The sequence below is a fragment of the Bison bison genome, unplaced genomic scaffold, assembly GCF_000754665.1.
Source record: "Bison bison bison isolate TAMUID 2011002044 unplaced genomic scaffold, Bison_UMD1.0 scf7180017864233, whole genome shotgun sequence".
NCBI lineage: Eukaryota > Metazoa > Chordata > Mammalia > Artiodactyla > Bovidae > Bison > Bison bison.
Genome location: NW_011494805.1, coordinates 5,353,414 through 5,378,224, shown reverse-complemented (window position 1 = coordinate 5,378,224; position 24,811 = coordinate 5,353,414). Strand labels below are relative to the sequence as shown.

Below are 24,811 nucleotides of genomic sequence, written 5' to 3'. Positions count from 1 at the left end.
CTGGGGATAAGCCGGTTCTTAAATCAGCGAGTGACCTTATGAAGAGGTAAATTTGAAATGAAAAACTATAATTAACCCTCTAAGCTTGAGCTTTGTTCCATCCTATTCATTTTGGGATAAAGAAAACATTCTTATAATTTCAAGAAACAAGTTAAAGGAAGGCTGAGTGGGAATGTGGAGCATCTTTATTTTTTATATATATTTTATTTTAATTTTATTTTTTAACTTTACAACATTGTATTGGCTTTGCCATATATCAACATGAATCCGCCACAGGTATACACGTGTTCCCCATCCTGAACCCTCCTCCCTCCTCCCTCCCCGTACCATCCCTCTGGCAGGCATCTTTAAATCGTGCCTGTGTGTTAGGAAGTGACACTAACGTCCTGACGGCTGCTGTGCCACGGACACGTGTGATAGGTGTGTAACGAGGCGGAGACGGTGCTGTGGAGTGTACTGGGGGACCCACGCATATACTAACGCACTCCTGGGTACAAGAGGTCCGAGTCGTCCAGGACGCCATAAATAAATTAAAACAAGGCGCCTCGCGATCCACCTCTACAGTCGTCAGAAGCTGGCGTATAATTGAGGGATGGATTTTGCCGTGTGGACTGAGAATCATCACCCAGGATGGCCATTCAAGAAGGTAGAGAGTTTGAGAAACTGGAGCAGCTGGGAGCCTGGAGTGCAGGGCGGTGGACCCCGCCCCGCCTCTAACTCACTCTGGGACAAGTCTTCCTGGGCGAGTCCTTTCCTGTCTGTTTCTTCATCCGCAAAGAGGCAGGGAAGCGAACGAGACAGCATCCCACACAGCTCTAGGGCTCTCCGATCACTTATTTGCACGACCTGCTCCCAGTGGAGCCACGTGTGCTCAGGGGTGGCTCAGCGGGCGGTGGCCACAGTGGGTCTCCCTTGGGAGTCCACTGGGAGCGGTGGTTCCACGCTTACGACCTGGGCCCTTGCTAGGCCTCAGTTTCTTCATCCACGAAATCGGCACAATGACACTGGTGTCACGGTTTTCTGGTATGGATTAAACACACAGGGAGCGCTGAGTGATTCTGCCTGAAATACTGGCCACGTGACGGATTTCAAACGTGCTTGCTCCCGTCCCACTTTCTCCCCACTCTGCAGTGATTGGTGCTGAAAGACTAAGGGGTAGCCTTCAAGGTCAAGTGTTAGACAGCGTTCAGGGAGGAGGGCCCATTCGGCTCCTCACTGAAACCGTTACGGAGACAGGTGCTCATCCTGCTTACACAGCGGGTCCAGACTTAAGTGCACCGCCACGTCTAACAGACGGGAGTCTTGGGCCCACGCCAGTCACCACTGCAGACGGCGCAAGAGCAGAGGGCAGCAGGCAGGCACTGACGGTCCATGCTTATGCCATACCTGGGGGGCCGAAGACCTAAAATAAGATCCCTCTAATGTGGGCGGTAGGGCTACTGTAATGCGCTGATGTAAAGCCCGGACAAGCTGAAAGACGCTGGAGCAGCCAATTTGCCCAGAGGAATGAGGGGAGACAGGCAGGATCGTAGCCCATGGGAAAGGATTAAGGTGCTGTTGGTGCAAACCTCAACATACACAAAACCTTAAGTAGACCAAAAAAAAAAAGTTTTTTTTTTTAAAAATATTTAAACCGTCTATAGCAAGGAAGGGGTAAGAAATTCACCCTCTGAATTTAGACTTTGGATAAACAATGTTAATACGAAAGTTCCTAAGTATGCTTTAAATAAAAAACACATAGGACAAGCTGTATATCTGGATAAAGGCCTCTCTGGACCGTTTGATGGCAGAAAGCTCTCACAGAAAGTCCTGAGGTCAAATGGCTTTGCTCCATTTTCCCAGGTTGATGCTCCCCACTGACCTCTGCCCTCACCCCCACAACACACACACACACACACACATCCCTGTTGTTCTTAGCTTAGATTCTAAGAAAATCGACCGTAGTAAGAACGTGGCAGGGAAACATTAAAATGCTTTACACAGCCCGCACTTAAGTCTGGATTCTCCTTTCTAGAGAAGAAGTCCACGACACAGAATGAAGCGTCGGAAGCCCCACGCGGCAAAGAGGAGCCAAACTGCCCTCCAGAGCATCCAGGAGGGTTCTACGGGGGTCACCAGTTTATTTTGCAGGGGCAAAGCAGGACTTGAAAGAAGCAAAAAGTTAAGAAAGGGCAGTCACCGACTTTAAGGGGTTCACAGGCCAGTGGGGCGCAATAGACTCTCTTTGACCGTTGTTAGCAAAGCGGGAACTCAGCAACGGAAGCCTCCCTTTGCAGAGGCAGACGCCCAAGGAGCAAAGCCGGGGAGGCCTCAGGCAGTGCAAGCAGCGGCGCAGAACGGTGCTGGCCTCACATGCCCACGGCCCGCGCGTTCCTTCCTTGTCCTTTCTGAGCCTGGTGCTCAGACAGCCAGGCGAGAGTAGTGTTGCTCTCGAACCCGAAGAGAAATGTCCCACTGCGGAGCAGTCTCCACACGTCCCGTGTTCTCGTAGATGTGCGGCTCATACGCTACAGTTCTTATGTGGCTACTGATGCTGCCATCACTTTCATACCAAAGAATGCTTTCTAAAAATAATGTTTCAAATTAAGCAAATGTGGTACCTTCAAGACTAGTGTTCTGCTAGTTTTGCTGGTTGTCCTAACATCTTGAGACATTAAACAGCTAAGGGACAAATTCCTGCTGCTCTTAGGCAGATGTTTTCATAATCTATAAGACACACCGATCGTCAGTCAATATTTTTAGGTTTCAGTTCAGAAAATGAAAAACACAGTTCTGGCCATGAATCGAGGTGACTTAGACTTTCAGAGTCAGAATCATGTTTCAAGAACTCGTGACTTTAATCCTATAAAATAAAGGGCAGGGTGATCGTTTGCAAGTTCAGGAGAAATGCAGGATTTGAGTCTGAGACTGTACAGTTAAATGATGTCATCCTATGAATCATCGGAATTATTGGTGCTTCTTAAGCTACACTTCTTTCCCCGCATTAGTAATCTTATGCTTAGGCACCGCTGCCAAGGTGCTACTGAGCATCACCCGGAACCCCAGGTCTCACTCTGTACAGCCTGACAAAACGGGCCGGGAGGGGAAGAGACACGTCTGCATCAGGCTCTGGCATGCATGTGAAGGCGCTGAGCATGACTGCTCAATGATGAATTTCAAAGATCGGCAAAGAATTGGCAAGATCTTTTATAGGAAACAGTGGATGTGGGTGGACAGACGTCAAGATGGGATCTTGATCTGTTTTACCCTCCAAGAAAATGAGTACTAGATTAGAGATCTTCCTGAGAATAAAAAGGAACTGAAAGAAACATCTGTCCTCCTGCGATCTTTTCTTCTACTCAACCAAGCCAGGTTACTGTCGGGAAGAAGTAGAACCAAGCAAGAGAGGAATAAGTGCTCTCATCTGAAGGGAAACTTTTGAAAGTCAAATGATTCAGATATTCAGGCTAGATTCAATGATTCAAGAATGAGCCAAACTCCTAATCGCTTCATCTGTTGGTATTCCTTTCAAGTTGGCCAGGTTTATATAAAATCAGATAGCAGTATTTTCCTATTCTGTGAGCTCTTTCACCTCATGACCTCCCACAAATCCTGTGAATAGGTACCTGAGGATTTTGTGAAAGGAAAGTGAGTGAGCTTGAAGCAGTTTGTAGGGGGCTGGGCATTCTTCAGGGGGTGAAGTCCCCCAACTCTGTCCAGCGCCCCCCTCCTAAAGGTACTACTGAGGCGTGGAGAATACCCTTGCATTAGTGCGCTCCCTGTAAAAAAATGAATGCAGTGAAAAAATAAACACAAGAGTCCATGAGTTCTGATTTTCAAAAAGAGAGCAATAAGTGAACACTAGCCTGATCAAACATTAAAACGTGTAAAACGTGTGTGTGAAACAGTGAGGCAGCAGTGCATTAGCAGACAGGCTGGAAAGTCCAAAAATGAGTAAAAAGTCCAAGCATACATAGAAAGTCAGATACAAGAAGGGATTCGGTATTGGATAAACATGGCTTCTCCAATAATTGTAGGGAAGATGGGTATTTTAATATATGGTGTTGGACATCTGGGGGACCATCTGGGAAACACAAGCTTCGATATATAACTCATGTTACACTAACAGGATAGATTCCACATGGATCAAAAATTTAATTGTTAAAAAATCCTAAAACTATTAGAAGAAAAATGTGAGTGACAATTTCTTTATCATTTAAAACTAAAAATCATTAAGGAAAAACTGTTAGACTAACCAAACACTTATTTCAAAAACCTAAGAAAGGATTGCTGTATGCAAGATCACAAAACAACTGACATATTGGAGAAGAGTATTTGCACCTCATATCAAAAATATCTAAAGAACTTCTAGAAATTTATGAGGAAAAAAACCCAACAACCCAGAAGAAGAATGAGCAAGGGATAAACAGATGGCTCACAAGAGAGAAATTAAAATGATTCAAACATATGAGGAGACACTCAACGGCATAGACAGTACGATGCATGCAAATTAAAACTACACTGAAACACAATTTTCCACCAATTAGTAAAAATCCAAGGTAGAGGTGCTCTGTTGGTCGGACTGCAGAGAAACAGCTGCTGTCATGTATTGCTGGTGGGAGGGTGAATTATTACAGCTCCTACAGAGAACAATTTTGCACAATGCATCAAAATTACAGATACATATTATATTTGACCAAGTGATTCCACTTCTTGATATATACACATATTTTCTACTACAACAGTTTTTAAAATAATAGTACAAGTTTCCTTCCATGAGAGAGTGGTTAAATAAATAATGATATCTTTATGTGATGGGATACTATACATCTGTGCACAAAAAAAAAAAAAAAAAGAGAGAGAGAGATAATGTTGTTTAGATGGACATGGAAAGAGTTCTCTGATTCTTGATAAGGAAGAAAGGGTTCAGTAGACGATGGCCCCTTTTGGGGTCAACAGATAGGAAATAAAGGCCTGTATTAACATTTGGTATACTGAATAAAAAAGACTGAGGAAGGTTGCCTAAAATATTTCTTTTTAAAAAAAATTTTTATTATTATTATTATTTTTTTAACATTACAATATTGTATTGGTTTTGCCATACATCAACATGTATCCGCCATGGGTGTACACATGTTCCCCATCCTGAATCCCCCATTAGCTCCCTGGATGGTGGAGGACTGGAAGATGAGGTGAGGCAGAAGAGTTTTAGTCCTCCAAAAGAGTGAGTCTTCAAAACTACAGGTACATGGAGCTAGAGGCACAGTCTGGGGTCGTGGAAGTGACCCAGTTTGGGGCCCGACTCAGTTCAGCTCAGTCACTCAGTAGTGTCTGATGCTTTACAACCCCATGGACTGCAGCACGCCAGGCCTCCCTGGCCATCACCAACTCCCGGAGTTCACTCAAACTCATGTCTGTTGAGTCGTTGATGCCATCCAGCCACCTCATCCTCTGTCGTCCCCTTCTCCTCCTGCCTTCAATCTTTCCTAGCTTCAGGGTCTTTTCAAATGAGTCAGCTCTTTGCATCAGGTGGCCAAAGTAGTGGAGTTTCAGCTTCAGCATCAGTCCTTCCAATGAATATTCAGGACTGAACTCCATTAGGATGGACTGGTTGGATCTCCTTGCAGTCCAAGGGACTCTCAAGAGTCCAGTATCACAGTTCAAAAGCATCAATTCTTCAGCGCTCAGCTTTCTTTATAGTCCAACTCTCACATCCATACAAGACTATTGGAAAAACCATAGCCTTGACTAGACGGACCTTTGTTGGTAAAGTAATGTCTCTGCTTTTGAATATGCTATCTAGGTTGGTCATAACTTTCCTTCCAAGGAGTAAGCGTCTTTTAATTTCATGGCTGCAGTCACCATCTGCAGTGATTTTGGAGCCCAAAAAAATAAAGTCTCTCACTGTTTCCATTGTTTTCCCATCTATATGCCATGAAGTGATGGGACCAGATGTCATGATCTTAGTTTTCTGAATGCTGAGTTTTAAGCCAGCTTTTTCCACTCTCTTCTTTCACTTTCATCAAGAGGCTATTTAGTTCTTCACTTTCTGCCATAAGGGTGGTGTCATCTGTGTATCTGAGGTGACTGATATTTCTCCTGGCAATCTTGATTCCAGCTTGTGCTTCCCCCAGCCCAGCGTTTCTCATGATGTACTCTGCATATAAGTTAAATAAGCAGGGTGCCTATATATAGCCTTGACGTACTCCTTTCCCAAATCAGGGCCAGATGAGTGGCTTTGGCTTTGTTACCCCAGAGGGCTTGCTAGCAGCACTGCACAAACCTCAGACTACGACACACAGCACGTTCCAGAGTCAACGACGAGAGTAAGAAGATGCCCAGGAGCTGCTGGACCAGGACTCGGACTCAAGCCTTCCTTGTCTTTCTCCTTTCCTCATTTTCCCTCCACCGGACCAACGGCGCTCGGCTAGAGGTAATTCTGCCCCACAGCGGCGTTTTTGGTTGTCACGAATAGGAGTATATATATTTGGCATAAAATGTCAATAATGTTGAAGATGAGAAAGTTTTCAGTAGTGCATGATACCAAGGAAAGGATGAAACCTGTGAGGCAAAGCAAAGGGGACATGAGGACTCTTGCAGCACAGAGAAGATGGCAGCCTTGAAGCCCACCCGTGTATCTGGGGTAAGGCTGGAGGAAATGGATCATTTTTCTGTGTCCTCATGTGACAAACGCTGTGAAACTTAATCTTGAAGAAGACGCAAAGCAGATCGAAAAGCCCCATGCTGTAGTTCAGGAATAGCGGTTAAACCCCTGCGTGTGCGGGAAGTCTGTGATCAGTGTTGGTACAATTCCTTGTGGCCCATCCCTCTCACGGTCACCATGCGGTCTGATCTGCAGGAGCCCCTGTGTTCCCAAAGACCCCCGGAGACCCAGTGAAAGCAGCATTTCTGCAGAGCGGCTGCCTCGGTCTTTTCAAGGTAGTCAGCAGCCCGGGAGGAGCACCCATTTACTGCCCAAACGGGAGCAAACGGCCTAGCACCCGGGCCTGCAGGCCGCAGTCTCGTCCGCCCACCGCGCCTGCATCAGCCCCGGCCGCGGGTCCCTCAGCCCTGAATACCCGCGGGCTCCGCCTTCCTCCGCGGGGCTTCCCTCCAAGGCCCAAAGGACCCCGTCCTCAGCGTTCCAGCCCAGTGGGGAGGTTTTCCTAAGGCCGAAGTTCCAAAGGGAGAGGGCACTTGACCCTTGTGCTTCCAAGCAGTTCCTTGGGTACCTGGGTAAATTCTTCTGCCTTCTCTCCCGAACCAGTTCCCATTCAGGCAGTATTTAGAGCACGGCTTTCAGGAGACTACATTCTATATTTTTTCCCTTTAGGATAAAGGTACCTATTGGCCTTACATTGCCATAACACATATTGGCCTCTCCCCAAGTAATAGCTCTCCAAATAATAATTTTTTTTACAGATTCGCTTCAAGGTGACTCGGCCTCTAGGCCGAGAAGAACGTGGCATAATTTTTAAAGTTCCATTCCACCAGATGCCCTTTTATTTCCTCTGGGAATCCATCAATTTGATGATACTGGTAATCACACCAGTGTCATCTGTTTCCCCCAAATCGACCCAGCAGAACAGTTTATATTTCTATCCAAGCTGCACTGTTTTTCAGATGACCGGCATAAAACAGAAATGAAACGTGAATAATTCCAGACTGTCTTGATAACTACCGCATTGCTGTAGAAGTCACAACTCATAAATGCCTTGCTTCTATCAACATATGGTTTTGTGATATTAGTTGGTGCTGCAGGTGGTATGTTTCCTTGTGACACTTCACGAGCTAGCTAAAAATGCACAAATACCTCCAAACCCGAGACAGAAACAGGGAAACAGACTCCAAATCACAAGGAGCAGGTGACAGTCTTGTGTGAAGCTGTGAACCATTTCAGAGTACAAAGTAACCTCTGTTACTCTAGGAGGAACACTGAACACATAAAAAAAAGTTACTTTACCCAACAGACTGGATTCAAGGCACAGACTTTCTTCTTTTGTGCTTTCCCAACACTTCCCTAAAACAAAAGACAATGGGTGTTTTTTAGAGATATAAACCCCACAGGGACAAAAGAAATGTGAAAGGGCCTGACAGCATCAAATTTTTGAAAACTGGAAAGATGAGTAAGGCAGCAGGCTTGAATTTAAAACTGGTAGTGGGAAAAGCTGACAACAATCCAACTCATATTGTGAACCCCCCCAAATTCCGGAGTTGGCTGCACCAGGAACCCGTGAAGCAGGGTAAAGAGACATGGGCTGGCTAGAATAAGGAGAACAATTAAAACTGCAGCCAAGAAGCAGCCTCAGGTCTTCACTGCACAAGCTGGGGGACTGAGCCTCCCCACTCTGGGGCAAGATTTGGAAGTTTCTTCTCCGTAGAAGGCCAAGAGAGAGTCCCCAAACTGGGAGGCTAAATGAAGCACAGTTAAGGATGGGGATGACTGGCAGTGACTACTAAAGTGGACCTCATTCGTATTCTTAACCAGGTCCTATTCTTAACTAGGAGTACGCAAGCAGGCAGGTGTGCACAGCGCACAGATGCCATTATTTGTGGTCAAGGATTAGAATCAAAGCAAAGGTTAATCCACAGCAGGATGGAGAAATTAACTGCGGCATGTTCTTATAGAAACTCACAAAAGTAATGTTGAATGAAAGAAGTTCAGACACACAGTGTTACCTATTGCGAGTTTCTAACTATAGAAAAGTTCAAACGAAGGAAGCAAAATCAACGTACGGTCTTAAAAGTCAGGGTAACGGTTAATCTGGGAGAGGAGGCCACAGAGCCTGGGAGGGGACATTGGAGAACCTCTCAGAGTCTGGCAGTTTTCCATGTCTTGAGCTGAGTGTAGGTCTATGTAGTATGTTCACTTGGTGATAATTTGTTGAGCTGTACACTTATGATCTTGTTCGTTTTCTGTATGAATGTACTACAATAATAAAGTTTACTTTTTAAAAATGGGCCAACTAGCAAATCTATGATTGAATATCAAATTGATAAGCAGGGGTTCTTTATAAACTTGCCATCATTGGAAACAAAATGGGTAAAGCTGTTGGAGAGGAAATTCTCTTGACCCAGAAACCTCTACTGAGAGACACTGTACCTGTCAGAATAAGCTGGCTCTCTGTATACTCTAGATGTCTACCCTTAACATAGCTCCATTTCTTACTAGGTCGTTTTGAGAAGTAGATTTCTAAGATGTCCGTAAGATTTCAAGTCCCTGGTATGTTCACACTTTCTTTTAATTATTCAGTTAAATTTCAGTTTACTGAAGTGAACGGATTTTTCAGATGTAATTAAATTTCCAGATTACTTGATCTTAAAATCAAGAGATTGTCCTGTTTGAACCTGGCCTGAGGGGGTTGGAGGTTTACTGGCTAAGTCATGTCTGACTCTTGCAACCCTGTGGATTTTAGCCCACAGGCTCCTCTGTCCATGGGATTCTCCACTTAAGAATACCGGAGTGGGTTACCATGCCCTTCTCCAGGGGATCTTCCTGACCCACGAATTGAACCCATGTCTCCTGCATTGCAGGCAGATTTTTTACCAACTAAGCTACAAGGGAAGTCCCCTTGAACCTGACCTAATGATCGTTTAAAAAGCTGAGAGATGTTTTTTTTTTTTGACTAGTCACAGAACAGAAAATCACACAGAAAAACCTCTGTGTGTAAATTGCTGGTGGGGATCACATGGCCAAGAGCTGCAGGCAGCTTCTAGGAGCTGAGACTGGTGCCTCCGTGAAAGTCAGCAGGAAACTCAGGGACTCTGTCTTATGACCGTGAGGACATGAATTTTTCCAACAACCAGTGAGTTTGGAGGAAGACCTCAGGCCCCACGTGAAAACCATAGGTCAGGCTACCTTGATTTCGGCCTACTCAGATCCTGAGCAGTGATCCATCCATGTCATGCCTGGACATTTCCTGGCTGAATCTTTTAGATAATAAATCTGTGCTGTTTTAAGCTGCTCGTGTGTTAGTCGCTCAGTTGTGTCTGGCTCTTTGTGACCCCCACGGACTGCGGTCCACTGAGCTCCTCCGTCCATGGGGTTCTCCAGGCAAGAGCACTGGAGTGAGTGGCCATTGCCTTCTCCATTTAAGCTGATAAGTCTGTGATACTTTGTTAGAAAATGAATACAGTCATCTTCTCCCAATGCTATCAGTCACCATCTCATTTTTCTATGTTAGGTAAAAGTTGATAACGACTAGTCTGAAAGAAAAAGATTGCCTGCCATATCAGGAAGCAAGGAATGTTGCAGCCATCGAGCCATCAAATTACAGCCTCCCCAGGGGTGTGCCCTGAGGAACTGTGTCCTCTCTAGCAGGCCAGTGCTGCATCCTCTCCCAGTGGTGCCCTCGAGGAGACCTGGAATGAGGAAGCAGATCACCCTGACCCCAGACGGCTGAGATGTTCATCAAAGGAGTGATTTCAGTGAGCCTAGACTTTCTCGTCTTCCCATACATAGAAAAGCCCTAAATTCCTTAACCTGAGATCCATGGTTTCCTTTAATGAACAGTCATCTTTTGATGTTCTGACTATCTGGTCTTTGTTGCAGAAATTCCTGTATATCCTCGTTCCCCTCCTTGCCTCTTCAGCGCAGTCTCTCAGAATTATCTGAGACGCCATGTCCTGTGCTTAAGCCATCAGTTTTGTCCACCAAATAAAGCGTAATTCTCAACTTCTGGGTTTTGCATGGGTCGCCACTTGTTAAGTTGCCCTTTTTAAACTTTCTAAAATTCCCTAAAACAAGAGCTCTCGCGACTCTTCTTAGTAGCAGGTCAGTGATACCCATATTAGCACCTCAGGAGTGTTTAGAAGTCGGCCTGTCACCTCAAAGGTTAGGAAGGACCAAAGGGGAAATCTAGAAAACAAAAAACAGTATTAAATAAGGTGAGCACAAACTCGTTGACCGACTCTTGAAGCGTTTAACACAATGAGGAATCTTTGAGAGATGAGTGAGGGAAATGAATAAATGAATACAGTGTAAGGACATTGTCACATAGAATTTGTTTTATTTAAGGAAACTAATCATAGAGTTTGTTCCAACACGGTGACAGAGGTAATTTAGATTTTTTAAAAGCTTTCAACTAATGTGTGTGTGTCAGAGGCAATAAGTGGCAAAAAGAGAAGGTGGAATTCACTCGGGGTCCGGCAATGACAAGGGAGGGATGACCGGACCCTCCCACAGTCCAGTGGGGGCACTTCCTTTGGCCCCAGACTGTCACCTCAGAGGCAGGAGGGTGGGGTCCTATGGCGAGTCCTTTGTATCCACCATGCTGACTGTTCATCTGTGCACTCTATTCCTTTCTTTGCTGGATCAGCATCCTTTTTCTCCCACCTGAAGGTTACTTTGTATTTCTCCCCCATCATTATGATTAACAGGGTGCCATCTTTCAAAGAGATTTATAAATAGTACTTGAGAACAAACTTCCTAGCTGTTATTAAAATCATTTCCAAGGTTTTGAGCATACATATCCTCTATGCTAAAATGGGGATTAAGTTGAGAAAAGCTGTATCTAATAAGAATGCCCACACAGGCGCTGGCTGAATGCTTGTGGATTTGTGGAAGTAGAGAACTCCATAGTCCTTGGTGGGCTCTGCCAGGGAATTCTGAGAAATCACCTAATTAAACCGGCACATAATGGGAGAAGACGAATCGCCCTCACCCCTGGCCGAAAGACACAGTGTGCTTTTGACCAACACAGACTTTGACTACGTCTAAAGAAAGTGACTGTGTCTGAAGAAAGAAGGAGTGGTCAGCAAGGAAGACAAGAACCACAGAGGAGGTCAGCCAGGATGTGCTCAGTGAGACAGGGAGAATGCACTGGGGAAGGGAGAGCCATCCTCTCACTAAAGAGATGGGACTTCGTGGGTGGCAGAGTCATTTTATCTAACTTCCCTAGACTGGAGAGCAGCTGTTTCCCCCATCTAAAATCCCCTTATTGATGTTCACCAAAGAAATTCTTATTTAAAAACTTTAGATTTCTAGGCATATTTTTATGAAAAAGGAATTGTCATGGATAATAACTGAAGTGTTTCAGATTCCATGTTTACTTGTAGCTTTGGTTATCTGTGGTGCTTTAAATATCTTACTTTTGTAATTTTACAAAACCATAAGGCCCCCACATCCATTCCCTGAAAACTTTGTTTCAACCTGTGCTGCTAAGTCACTTTAGTCGTGTCCGACTCTGTGTGACCCCATAGACGGCAGCCCACCAGGCTCCCCCGTCCCTGGGATTCTCCAGGCAAGAACACTGGAGTGGGTTGCCATTTCCTTCTCCAATGCATGAAAGTGAAAAGTCAAAGTGAAGTCGCTCAGTCGTGTCCAACTCTTAGTGACCCCATGGACTGCAGCCTACCAGGCTCCTCCGTCCATGGGATTTTCCAGGCTAGAGTACTGGAGTGGGGTGCCATTGCCTTCTCCATTCAACCTATGAGGTAGATTCAATTACTGGCTCACTTAACTGATGAGGAAACTGAGACACAGGCGTTAACTCGCCCATGTTTACCCAGCTAGCCAGTCAATGGTACAAGAGCTGGAAGAGATTTTTTAATGCGACTGCGTCGAGTTCATGAATTTGGGAGAAATAAAGCCTTCATATTATTGAAACTTCTAATACATGAACACGGTATACACCTCTATTTGTTCTATCCTCTTTAATTTCTCTATCATGTTTTACTGTCTCCTCCGTAGAGGTTTAACATATCTATAATTCATAGGTATCTGATAGAATGTTTTTGCATTTGTACCTGTAAAATTTTTAATGTTTCATTAATGTTGTTATATAAAAATACAATGGTTTTATATAGAGATCTTATACCCAGCAACACTGTTATATCTCTTTACTATTTCTAATGGCCTATAGGTAGATTCATTTGGGTTTTCTACCTACCCAAATGTGTCATTTGTGAATAACAAGTTTAATTTCTTCTTTTGTACTCTTCACCTCTTTTCTTTCTTTCTGTTGTCTCATTGCACTGGGTAAGACTTTTAGTGCAGTTTTGGGTAACAGGCCTTCCTGTATCATATCTGATCTCACCATTAATTTTGCTGTAAGATTTTTATAGATGTCCTTTATCAGATTAAGGAAGTCTTCTTTCTTTTTAGTTTGCTAATGATTTTTATTATGAGTAAATGTTATATTTTAATAAAGGCAATTATGCATCTATTGAGATAGGTGATTTTCCTTCTCTATATAGTTAATGTGTTGAACTATACAAGTTAATCAGAGAAGGCGATGGCACCCCACTCCAGTACTCTTGCCTGGAAAATCCCATGGACAGAGGAGCCTGATAGGCTACACACAGTCCAGGGGGTCGCTAAGAGTTGGACATGACTGAGTGACTTCACTTCACTTCACTTCACACAGAATATCTGGAGAAGAGCATGGCATCCCACTCCAATATTGTTGCCTGAAGAATCCCAGGGACAGAGGAGCCTGATGGGCTACAGTTCATAGGGTCGCAAAAGTCAGACATGACTGAATTGACAGCATGTACACACATGCACAGAATACAAAACAAAAAAATAAATACATAATTATTCATGAGATGAGGTGTTGAGTTCCACGAGAAATAAAAAATGCTCGTAGTTTAGCATTATAGTCATAATAAGACACATACTGAATGCTGATCTAATAAAAATTGCCGTATGATATTCAATACCTGGGAAAAGGGCATCTATTGTGGAAAGGATTAGTGGAGGAAATGAACAAGAGCCAATCCTTATATTTCATAGGGGGAGTGAGTCCATAAATAAGAACCAATATGAAAATTTAAGAAGAAAGAACGTCAGCATTTATTAGATGAAACAGTGGTAAATCTCCAAATAATCAGCTAAAAAACATTGAAAATTTTTGTTTTTGGATAGCAAAAAAAAAAAAGCGACAATGTTGATTACCTTCAAGGAATTGCTCTATTTTTTCACAGCTTGTGGGGAAAAAAAGTAGGCAAAAAGTTGACTCTATGTGTGTGAGTGTGGGTATGTATAAAATTGATAGAAATAAAAACTGAATTAAAAAACAAAAATGTTTTCCAAAGTTTTATATTCTTTATATAATAGGAAATTAATTCAAAGTATATTGGATAGGGAACTCGCTCTGATTCAGTTCGGTTCAGTTCAGATCAGTCACTCAGTCGTGTTCCATTCTTTGCGACCCCATGGACTGCCGCACACCAGGCCTCCGTGTCCATCACCAACTCCCTGAGTTCACCCAAACCCATGTCTATTGACATCGCACATGTTGGTGATGCCATCCAACCATCTCATCCTCTGTCACCCCCTTCCCTTCTCGCTTTCGATCTTTCCCAGCATCAGGTCTTTTCCAATGAGTCAGCTCTTCGCATCAGGTGGCCAAAGTATTGGAGTTTCAGCTTCAACATCAGTCCTACCAATGAACACCCAGGACTGAACTCCATTAGGATGAACTGGTTGGATCTCCTTGCAGTCAAAGGGACTCTCAAGAGTCTTCTCCAACACCACAGTTCAAAAGCATCAATTCTTTAGCACTCAGCTTTGATTGATTTCAAATTTAATTTCTTTTAATGTTCAGGAGAAGGGGAGAGTTGACAGGAATTATGATATAACACTTGAAGCAACTGAAAGTAAATAATATTCTTAAATACAAGGATAAAGCAGTTAGGTACGTTTTTCTCACTGGAATTACAGCTCCTTTCTCTAGCCCTCATCCGTTTTGTCCAAGGATCAACTTACAAAAGGAACTTTCCTGCCTGTCTTATTAATGGTCTGTACCCTAAATGTATTGCTCATTCTCATGCATTCATTTAATAAATATTTATTAAATACCTATCATGCTTGTCACCATGGTTAGCATTAAGGATATCTTGTTTAGCAAGATGGGTGTGGTCCTGTCCTCATAAAGTCTGATAAAAGCACATGAAACTAGCAATGTGATTTCATCACCTTGCATTAAGAATTATTTCTCTGCCGGTAGAGACTTTTCATTTCTTCCACAATCCAAGTCCTACACTTCACACAAGGCCTAACTCGAGCTTTAGCTGACATGTCCAAACCAACCTTTCCAAGACTTGCAAATTCTCTTCACTGTGGGTGTTTGTGTATGTAGCATGTTATTTCTTCAGTGTTTTCATGGTGGTAGTGTGAGTCAGTCATGTCCGACTCTTTGAGACCCCATGGACCTTAGACCACCAGGCTCCTCTGTCCATGGAATTCTCCAGGCAAAAATACTGGAGTGGGTAGCCATTCCCTTTTCCAGGGGATCTTCCTGACCCAGCGATGGAACCAGGGTCTCCCACATTGCAGGTAGATTCCTTACTGTCTGAGCCACCAGCGAAGTCTTTTTCTTAAAGACACACTGAATTAAGTATGTGTGGACGAATGACAATGAGTTAATTACTGGCTGACTGTTTAGAGAATATTGCAGACGGGCATATCATAACCTAAGTCACAGCTTTCCTTATTATTTCCCATTGCAGACAACCTTCACAGAGTGTGAATTTTCCTCGTGTACAAAATCGTGGCTACCATCTGTCTGACATCTTCATTATAGTCACCATTGTTGGAGAAGAAGAAAATGCTCCTCTACCTAGGTTTTGTCCGACTGATTCAAGAATTAAACTGACATGAGATGGATTAACAGGAGAAAATAAAACTTGATTTTGCATAAATGGGAACCCCAATTTTATGAGAGATCCAGAGACAGAAAGCTAAAATGAAGTGTTTATGCCATCCTGAGCTAAGGAATGGGGGCTCCCAAGGACAGAGGGGTCACTCACAGGATGGTGAGAAGAGTTGATGTTTGGTAACTAGATGTGTGTTGAGCCTTACAGCCCTGGGTCGGGAAGATCCCCCAGAGTAGGAAATGGCAACTCCAGTACTCCTGCCTGGGAAGTCCCACAGTCAGAGGAGCTTGGCGGGCTGCAGGCCCTAGGGTCGCAAAGAGTGGGACACGACTGAGTGACTGAGCACTCCCACATGCCAGCCTTACAGACACAGGCACTTAGGTGAAATTCAACTCCAATTACAACTCTTTTTCTGGGAAAAATAACCAATTTAAATTCCTCTAGGTAGGTCAGGGAGGAGCAGTAGTTTTTATAAAGCTGCAGGCTATCAATTGCCTTTAGCTCAAAACGTGAAAGTGAAGTGAAAGTTGCTCTGTTGTTTCCGACTCTTTGCGACCCCAGGGACTATACATTCCATGGAATTCTCCAGGCCAGAATACCGGAGTGGGTAGCCTTTCCCTTCTCCAGAGGATCTTCCAGACCCAGGGATCAAACTCAGGTCTTCCGCATTGCAGATGGATTCTTTACCAGCTGAGCCACAAGGGAAGCCCAGCTCAAAATAATCCTCCTGTAAAAGTGACAAGACTTTTTGGGAGGGCTCATTCTGAACCCCTACACTATGAAGTATCTTATTCAGTTTTGACCATGATAATCATAGTAAACATTTACAGAGCATTTGCTATGTGCCAGACATTGTTCTTTAATAAATCAGCTACTTTAATCCTCAAAGAGATCCTGTGAGATATGCTATTGTTTATACCATTTTATGAAGGACAAACTGAAGCTTAGAGAGATTAAAGAACTTGCCTCCTGTCACAGAACTTGCCAGATGCAAAGCCAAGCAATCTGGCTCCAGTGTCTGCTCTGTGAGCCTCTGGGCGATACTTCTGATCAAAGACATGTTCAATAATGATATGAAATTATGAAAACTGGCCAGTTTAATAAATTTACCCTATACCAAGTATTCACTGACTTTTCCATGGTTTTTAATTACTATTCTTTCTTATTTTATGAACTTGGTGTTTTGACTTGAAAATGAGAAACACTAATAAAAATAATGATAAGGGGAAAAAAGATCAAATTTTAAAATACTTGAATAAAAGGATTTATCTTATAGTATCCCAGGTGGCTCAATGATAAAAAATTTGCCTGCCAGTGCAGGAGATGTGGTCCAATCCCTGACTCAGAAGACTGGAGGAAATGGCAACCCACTCCAGTATCCTTGCCTGGAAAATTCCATAGAGGAGTCTGCCAGGCTGCACTCCACGGGGTCACAAAGAGTCAGACACGACTACTCGACTAAGCACATTAGAGAAAGGGAGTATTCATAAAACTAGTCGCAGAGAACTGGACACAACTGAGAGACTGAGAATATTCATCAAACTAAAACTTTTTAGATGAACGATCAAGGGAAAAGTACTTTGCTATGACTATTTATTGATGCTATACATTCTATCTTTGCTGTTTCTATTTTTCTTGCAAAAGGGCACAAAAAATGCCCTTTCCCTAGGAGTACAGGTATGAACAGCTGATTTCAGAAGTCATAAGACTAGGTGTTGCTTCTCAAAAAGTTAAGGATTTCCTTTTGCATTGTGATTAATTGCTTTCCATATTTAAGAATACTCAAAATCTGAAATGAGAAAGGACAAGATTAGATTAACCCTAAAACACAGGCTGAAAATAAAGCTCCTTAAAATTAAAATTATTTGAGGAAATAAAATTACATCAATTACTTTCCTAAGTTTTCTAGGTGTATCCATAAAGGATAATGGTGTTTGAAGACTCTCAAGCTAAAGACTCAAAAGGAATTGTTTTTGTTTTTTACCATTTCCCAAATCATGTGTATGTGTGCACCTCACTGGTAGACGAGTGAGCGGCACAATGAGAGATTTTAAAATCTCTCAAAAATCTACCTAAAATTAATATGTGGATTGAAAGGAACTTAATTAGATAGGCAGTGTTTAGCACAAGACTACAAAAGAAAACAGAAGACATACTTTACATTCTGACTGTGGGATTGTGACAACAGGGTCAGTCTATACTTCACTAAAGAGGTTAAAGCAGATCATATAACCAGTCCTTTTTTAGATTAGAGAGCAGTCTATCTTTGTGAAGAGATATATCAGTAGTTAGGATGAGAAATAAACGGATAGAGATATGGTACATATATACAGTGGAGATTACTCAGAGATATTGAGACAATATTGGGCCATTTGTGGAGACATGGATAGACCTAGAGTCTGTCACACAGAGTGAACGTGAAAGCTGCTCAGTCAGGTCTGACCCTTTACAATCCCATGGACTAAATATAGTCCCTGGAATTCCCCAGGGCAGAATACTGGAGTGGGTAGCCTTTCCCTTCTCCAGGGGATCTTCCCAACCCAGGGATCAAACCCAGGTCTCCTGCATTGCAGGCTGATTCTTTACCATCTGAGCCACAAGGGAAGCCCATAAGTCAGAAAGAGAAAAATATCGTATATTAACACATATATGGAGAATCTAGAAAAATGGTACAGGGGAGCCTATTTGCAGGGCAGGACTATAGATGCACGAGTAGAGAACAGACTTGTGGAATACAGGGTGTGGGGTGAATCGGGAGGTTGGGATTGACATATGTTCACCACCATGTGTGAAACAGACAGCTGGTGGGAACCTGCTGTGCAGCCCAGGGAGCTCAGCTCGGCGCTCTGTGATGACCTAAGTGAGGGCGGGGCGGGGCGGGGCGAGGGCGGGGCGGGGCGGGGAAAAGGGAGGGGATATATGTATACATTTGGCTGATCCGCCTTATTGTGCAGCAGAAACTAAACGCTGCAAAGCAACTATTCCCCAATAAAAAGAAGAAAAATAATTTGGATTCAGTACATGCCTCTACTTTATTGAATTTGCTTATTTGAATTTAGCTATAGACAGATTTTATTACAATGAAAATATCTGGAGCTACTTGTTAACAGGATGGATCAGAAAGAAGATGCAAGGGCAGATACAACCGTATCCACAACATACAGTTCGTGTTGTGAGTTCACGGCACAGAAAAACAGCACTCCACTATTTAAAGGACTTTTGGTTTTAATTGTTTCGTAGCAAACTGAGCCAAGGATTTTAGTACAGATTTCAAGTTGCTCACAGTCATGCTTTCTAAGAATAAAGCTTAGTTGTTTAAACTTTTGTGACTCAGGACTGTCTATCCTGACCACATCTGTGTTACTGCTATGATATGTTATCCTTCATCCAGATTTTGGAAGATAATTTAATTTCCCTTGAGAATGAACAGGGGCAAATTTGAAGATTAACTTGTATGCTGTCTCTTTTGAATGTTTCTTCACTGAAGTCTAGAGTGATTTGAAATACAAAGCCCGGGGCTTCTAGTCTTAAGTGTAATCCTATTTAGGGAAACACGATTCAGACACTCATGTGTAAGTATGACAAAACCAGCATGGATTGATTTACATGATACTTGAGAGCCTTTTACAAAATACTGAAGTCTGCATGATGCTTTGCCACAACCTGCATATATTTCACAACGTATTTACAAGCCCCTGGTTCAATAAATCGAGAACATTCCTTTTACCACCTTTTTGTCTGGGATCAGATGTAAACAAACCCTGTAACTCGCTGTTTCTGTACCCTGATTCTTTACCTGCAAGTGAAGCTAACGATGGGATCCTTCTAACAAACTTGTTGTGAGGATTAAATAAGATAAAACATACAAAGTGCTTAGAAGGGGGCATGTTACTTCTTCCAATCCCAGACTTATTTCAGGACAACAGATGAACGTAATTACAAAGCCTTTAACAGTGAGTGTGGATATTCGCCTTCCTGGATTCTCATCTCATTTGCTTTCTAAGGCACTACTGTTGTTGATGAGTTGCTCAGTTGTGTCCGGCACTTTGCGACCCCATAGACTGTAGCCCACCTGTCTCCTCTGTCCATGGGATTCTCCAGGCAAGAACACTGGAGTGGGTTGCTATTTCCTTCTCCAAAGACACTATTATATCACTATAAAATAACAAACATTCCTCCTTCTTTTCTGTTTTTCCAACAGTTGCCATGTTCCTGAATATCTGCAAAAGCACATCAGGATGGGGAATGCAGTCAAATTTTTGAAAATACGCATTACAAGTAAAATTATTCTGTGATTATTGTCTGATACAAAGTTTATTGACCATTTTCTTTTTCTCCTCACCCTAAAAAGTGGAATGAAATTGAAGTATCATTTTCTATTTTCACCGAGAGAGCCAAAGCTTTATTTCCTATTTTTTGCTCCATTAGTTCTCAAATGAAATTGTCCTTAGAGCTGATCTGTGAGCCTGATGACACAGCTACAGCATGACTGTGCTTTGCCCTCCTACACAGTAAAGTGAAGTGAAGGTCATTAAGTTCAGTTCGGTTCAGTCACTCAGTTGTATCCGACTCTTTTGACCCCATGAATCGCAGTACGCCGGGCCTCCCTGTCCATCAACAACTCCCGGAGTTCATTCAGACTCACGTCCATCGAGTCGGTGATGCCATCCATCCATCTCATCCTCTGTCGTCCCCTTCTCCTCTTGCCCCCAATCCCTCCCAGCATCAGAGTCTTTTCCAATGAGTCAACTCTTCGCATGAGGTGGCCAAAGTACTGGAGTTTCAGCTTTAGCATCATTCCCTCCAAAGAAATCCCAGGGCTGATCTCCTTTAGAATGGACTGGTTGGATCTCCTTGCAGTCCAAGGGACTCTCAAGAGTCTTCTCCAACACCACATTTCAAAAGCATCAATTCTTCAGCTCTTAGCTTTCTTCACAGTCCAACTCTCACATCCATACATGACCACTGGAAAAACCATAGCCTTAACTAGATGGACCTTTGTTGGCAAAGTAATGTCTCTGCTCTTGAATATGCTGTCTAGTTTGGTCATAACTTTTCTTCCAAGGAGTAAGTGTCTTTTAATTTCATGGCTGCAGTCAGCATTTGCAGTGATTTTGGAGCCCCAAAAATAAAGTCTGACACTGTTTCCACTGTTTCCCCATCTATTTCCCATGAAGTGATGGCATCGTGTCCAACTCTTGGTGACCCACATGGACCATATCGTCCATGAATTCTCCAGACCAGAATACTGGAGTGGGTTGCCATTTCCTTCTCCAGGGATCTTCCCAACCCAGGGATCAAACCCAGGTCTCTCTAATTGCAGGCGGATTCTTTACCATCTGAGCCACCAGCTAACACAGTAAAGTGTAACATTAAACTGGCCACTATGTGTAGAGGATGTAAGATAAATATTGAATCTGAAGAGCAAACATATCTAGTGTATATTCATGATTAAAGCCATAGTACCTTAAAAAAAAAATCTCACCCCAAGGATTTTCCTAACCAAGTAGAGAAACTCGTGATGAAGCACAAGGACACAATGATTTTGATAACCGTTACCTAATGAAAGGTAAACACACATAAGGGTGTTTTTCAAAAGAACCCGATAGTGGTTTTCAGAAGCAATTAACAGCCAGTGGTGTGTATTATTTAACAGCATCAATGGCATATCTTCTTTCAACCAACTAAGTAGCATACAGGTTCCAACCATGTTCGAATTGAAGAAAAAAAGCAAAGAGGATGACAGAAACTTGACTGAACCTGTCAAAAATGCCATTAGTCTTTCTCTGTCTTGCAGAGTTATATGTTATTTAAATGATACTTAAAGAGCTTTGTTGTACAGTTGATTGTTGGAAGCTTTGAAATTGAGTAATTTGCCATTTCTTAGTGCTCTCTAAGCAAATACAGGTATACAGGGAGATCCAACCAGTCCATCCTAAAGGAATTCAATCCTGAATAGTCATTGGAAGGACTGATGCTGAAGTTGAAACTCCAGTACTTTGGCCGCCTGAAGCAAAGAGCTGACTCATTAGAAAAAACCCTGATGCTGGGAAAGATGGAAGGCAGGAGAAGGGGATGACAGAGGATGAGATGGCTGGATGGCATCACTGACTCAATGGACATTAGTTTGAGTGAGTCCCGGGAGTTGGTGATGGACAGGGAGGCCTGACGTGCTTCAATCCATGGGGTCACAAGGAGTCTGACATAACTGAGTGACTGAACAACAGATATATTTTTTCTGAGTTTTCACAGCAGCTAGAAGCACCAGAAAGTGTATTTCCAACCAGAAGACAGAGAGAGACATAGAGAGAGACAGAGAGAGACAGAGAGAAAACGTGTACGTTATAACGAAAATGGATGTGGAAGATGGTGATGTTAATTTTAATTTTGTTGGCTGAAACATTCCCTAATATAAATGTATTTAAAAAATAAAGTAAAAATGTGTCTGCCTTCAAATTATTTAACATAGTTAAGTCACAAAGACAGAGATTATATTGGCAGTGAATTTAAAGTTCTCAACGTTTTCTTTGCTAATTTCTATATGCTAAGATTTCCCAGGTGGTGCAATGGTAAAGAATTTGCCTACCAATACAGGAGAGGCAGGAGACACAGTTTTGATCCCTGGGTCAGGAAGATCCCCCACAGGAGAAAATGTCAACCCACTCCAGGATTCTTGCCTGGGAAATCCCATGGACAGAGGAGCCTGGCTGGCTAAGTCCAGGGGTCTCAAAGAGTTGGACACGACTGAGCACACACACACACACCACAAACACACACAGATACACACACGTTTGTTTTAAAATACAAGTATATTTCACTTCCCTGGATCCAGGTAACACTGCTGCTGCTGCTGCTAAGTTGCTTCAGTCGTGTCCGACTCTGTGTAACCCCATAAACGGCAGCCCACCAGGCTCCCCCATCCTTGGGATTCTCCAGGCAAGAACACTGGAGTGGGTTGCCATTTCCTTCTCCAATGCATGAAAGTGAAAAGTGAAAGTGAAGTCGCTCAGTCGTGTCTGACTCTTAGCTACCCCATGGACTGCAGCCCACCAGGCTCCTCCATCCATGGGATTTTCCAGGCAAGAGTACTGGAGTGGGATGCCATTGCCTTGTCCCAGGTAACACTAAATTGATTTAAAAAATATGAAAGGTGAAAGGCTAACCAACCACCATTCCTTAGGAGATGACTTGAGAGTTCAGAGAGAAGAAGGGATAAAGTATGGTGTTTGGCATTGTGGTTATTCTCCATGGGAGACCAAACTCAGGGGTCTGACTTCTTCGCGTCTGAGTCAGTGTGCTTTGCTCTATTTCTTGGACACTGAGGACGCACTTAGCCCTGTGCTTCAGATTCGGTTTCTAGACTCAGATGAGAACTAGGAAAATTAGTCTGATGTCACTGATTTTCACAAATGCCCTCCAGCTGCTAGCCAGAGACTATTGCACACACACTAATGAGGTCTGACCAATGGCCTTTCTATTCTTCTGTGAGATGCACCAGTATTTGTGCCTAGTAGAGATAACATCGGAGAAGGCAATGGCAACCCACTCCAGTGCTCTTGCCTGGAAAATCCCATGGCCAGAGGAGCCTGCTAGGCTGCAGTCCATGGGGTCGAGAAGAGTCGGACACGACTGATCGACTTCACCTTCACTTTTCACTTTCATGCATTGGAGAAGGAAATGGCAACCCACTCCAGTGTTCTTGCCTGGAGAATCCCAGGGACGGGGGAGCCTGGTGGGCTGCCGTCTATGGGGTCGCACAGAGTCGGACACGACTGAAGCGACTTAGCAGCAGCAGAGATAATATAAAATCCTGGTGATTTTGCCTCCTGAATGTTCCCATCCACTCTTTTCCTTCTCTACCACTATTTCTCTATTCCACAGCAGTCTGTCCTCTCACATACCTGGCAAGAACTTCTTAACTGATGCACCTCTGCATCCCCCCCACTTCTTTGCCCGCAGCCTTTCGATTCCAGAATGCACGGCTCGCCTTACTCAGGTCAGACTCTGTACTGGGCCCCTGCCACCCCCACCACCGTCTCCAACCTACGTTCTCCCACTGATCTTAGGGTAAATTATACTCATCAGCAACATGGCTGACAGGTAGATCTGAGTCACCCCTACCTCTCCAGCCCCATCTGGACGCCCCTTTCTTCTCGCTTTCTTGGTCCTGTCCTCAAAAGCTTCTTTCCCTTGCACTTGCCATCTTCCCTCTCACCACAGACCCTTTGCACATGCTGTTCCCTTTAACCCCAAAGACACCTTGTCTTCCCCGTTCTCCCTCCTCAGCTGCACACCTCACAGTGCGGTTTCCTCACAGGAGACTTCCTGACCTCCTGAGTCCAGCCACTCATCACAGCACTGGTAAGAGCAGCAATCCTATGCGAGCTGTGTGGTAATTTGATTAAGGAATCGCTTCGAGAGCAAGTGATACCTCTCACAGCTGGGATATCTTAAGTTTAATGAAGCAAGGCTCAGCTGTGAGCTAAAAATAAACAGTCATTAAAACACTTGGGTCAGAAAAAAAGCAAGTACTTAATATCATCTAACTGAGAAGGCAATGGCACCCCACTCCAGTACTCTTGCCTGGAAAATCCCATGGGCAGTGGAGCCTGATAGCGTGCAGTCCATGGGGTCACGAAGAGTCTGACATGACTGAGCGGCTTCACTTTCACTTTTCACTTTCATGCATTGGAGAAGGCAATGGCAACCCACTCCAGTGTTCTTGCCTGGAGAATCCCAGGGACGGGGAGCCTGGTAGGCTGCTGTCTATGGGGTCGCACAGAGTCGGACACGACTGAAGCGACTTAGAAGCAGCAGCAGCAATATCATCTAAATGAATTTAAGATTTTAAATCTCCTTAAATTCATGTTTTGAAAAGAATTTTATTGAATTTTAAAGGGAAGTTATTTTATCAATATTGGTTTCTTAGCCTCCTGCATTTGAACACAATCTGAAAACAATTTTTGCAATGTCTCTGCATAGGTGGTAAGTCACTTCATTTGAGTCAGACTCTGAGACCATGCGGAGAAGGCAATGGCACCCCACTTCAGTACTCTTGCCTGGCAAATCCCACGGACAGAGAAGCCTGGTAGGCTGCAGTCCATGGTGTCGCTAGGAGTTGGACACTACTGAGCGACTTCATTTTCACTTTTCAGTTTCATGCATTGGAGAAGGAAATGGCAACCCACTCCAGTGTTCTTGTCTGGAGAATCCCAGGGACGGGGGAGCCTGG

At 43.5% G+C, this 24,811-nt stretch overlaps 1 protein-coding gene across 1 annotated transcript in view; it reads left to right on the top strand.

The window, feature by feature from the left end:
* Positions 1 to 998: 998 nt before the first annotated feature.
* Positions 999 to 24,811, top strand: part of LOC104993123 — a 137,788-nt gene continuing 113,975 nt past the window's right edge. Inside the window, exons 1-2 of the mRNA XM_010846244.1 lie at positions 999 to 1,023; positions 2,239 to 2,493. Of these exons, the coding sequence (XP_010844546.1) occupies positions 999 to 1,023; positions 2,239 to 2,493 (280 nt within the window). The remainder of the gene's footprint in view (positions 1,024 to 2,238; positions 2,494 to 24,811) is intronic.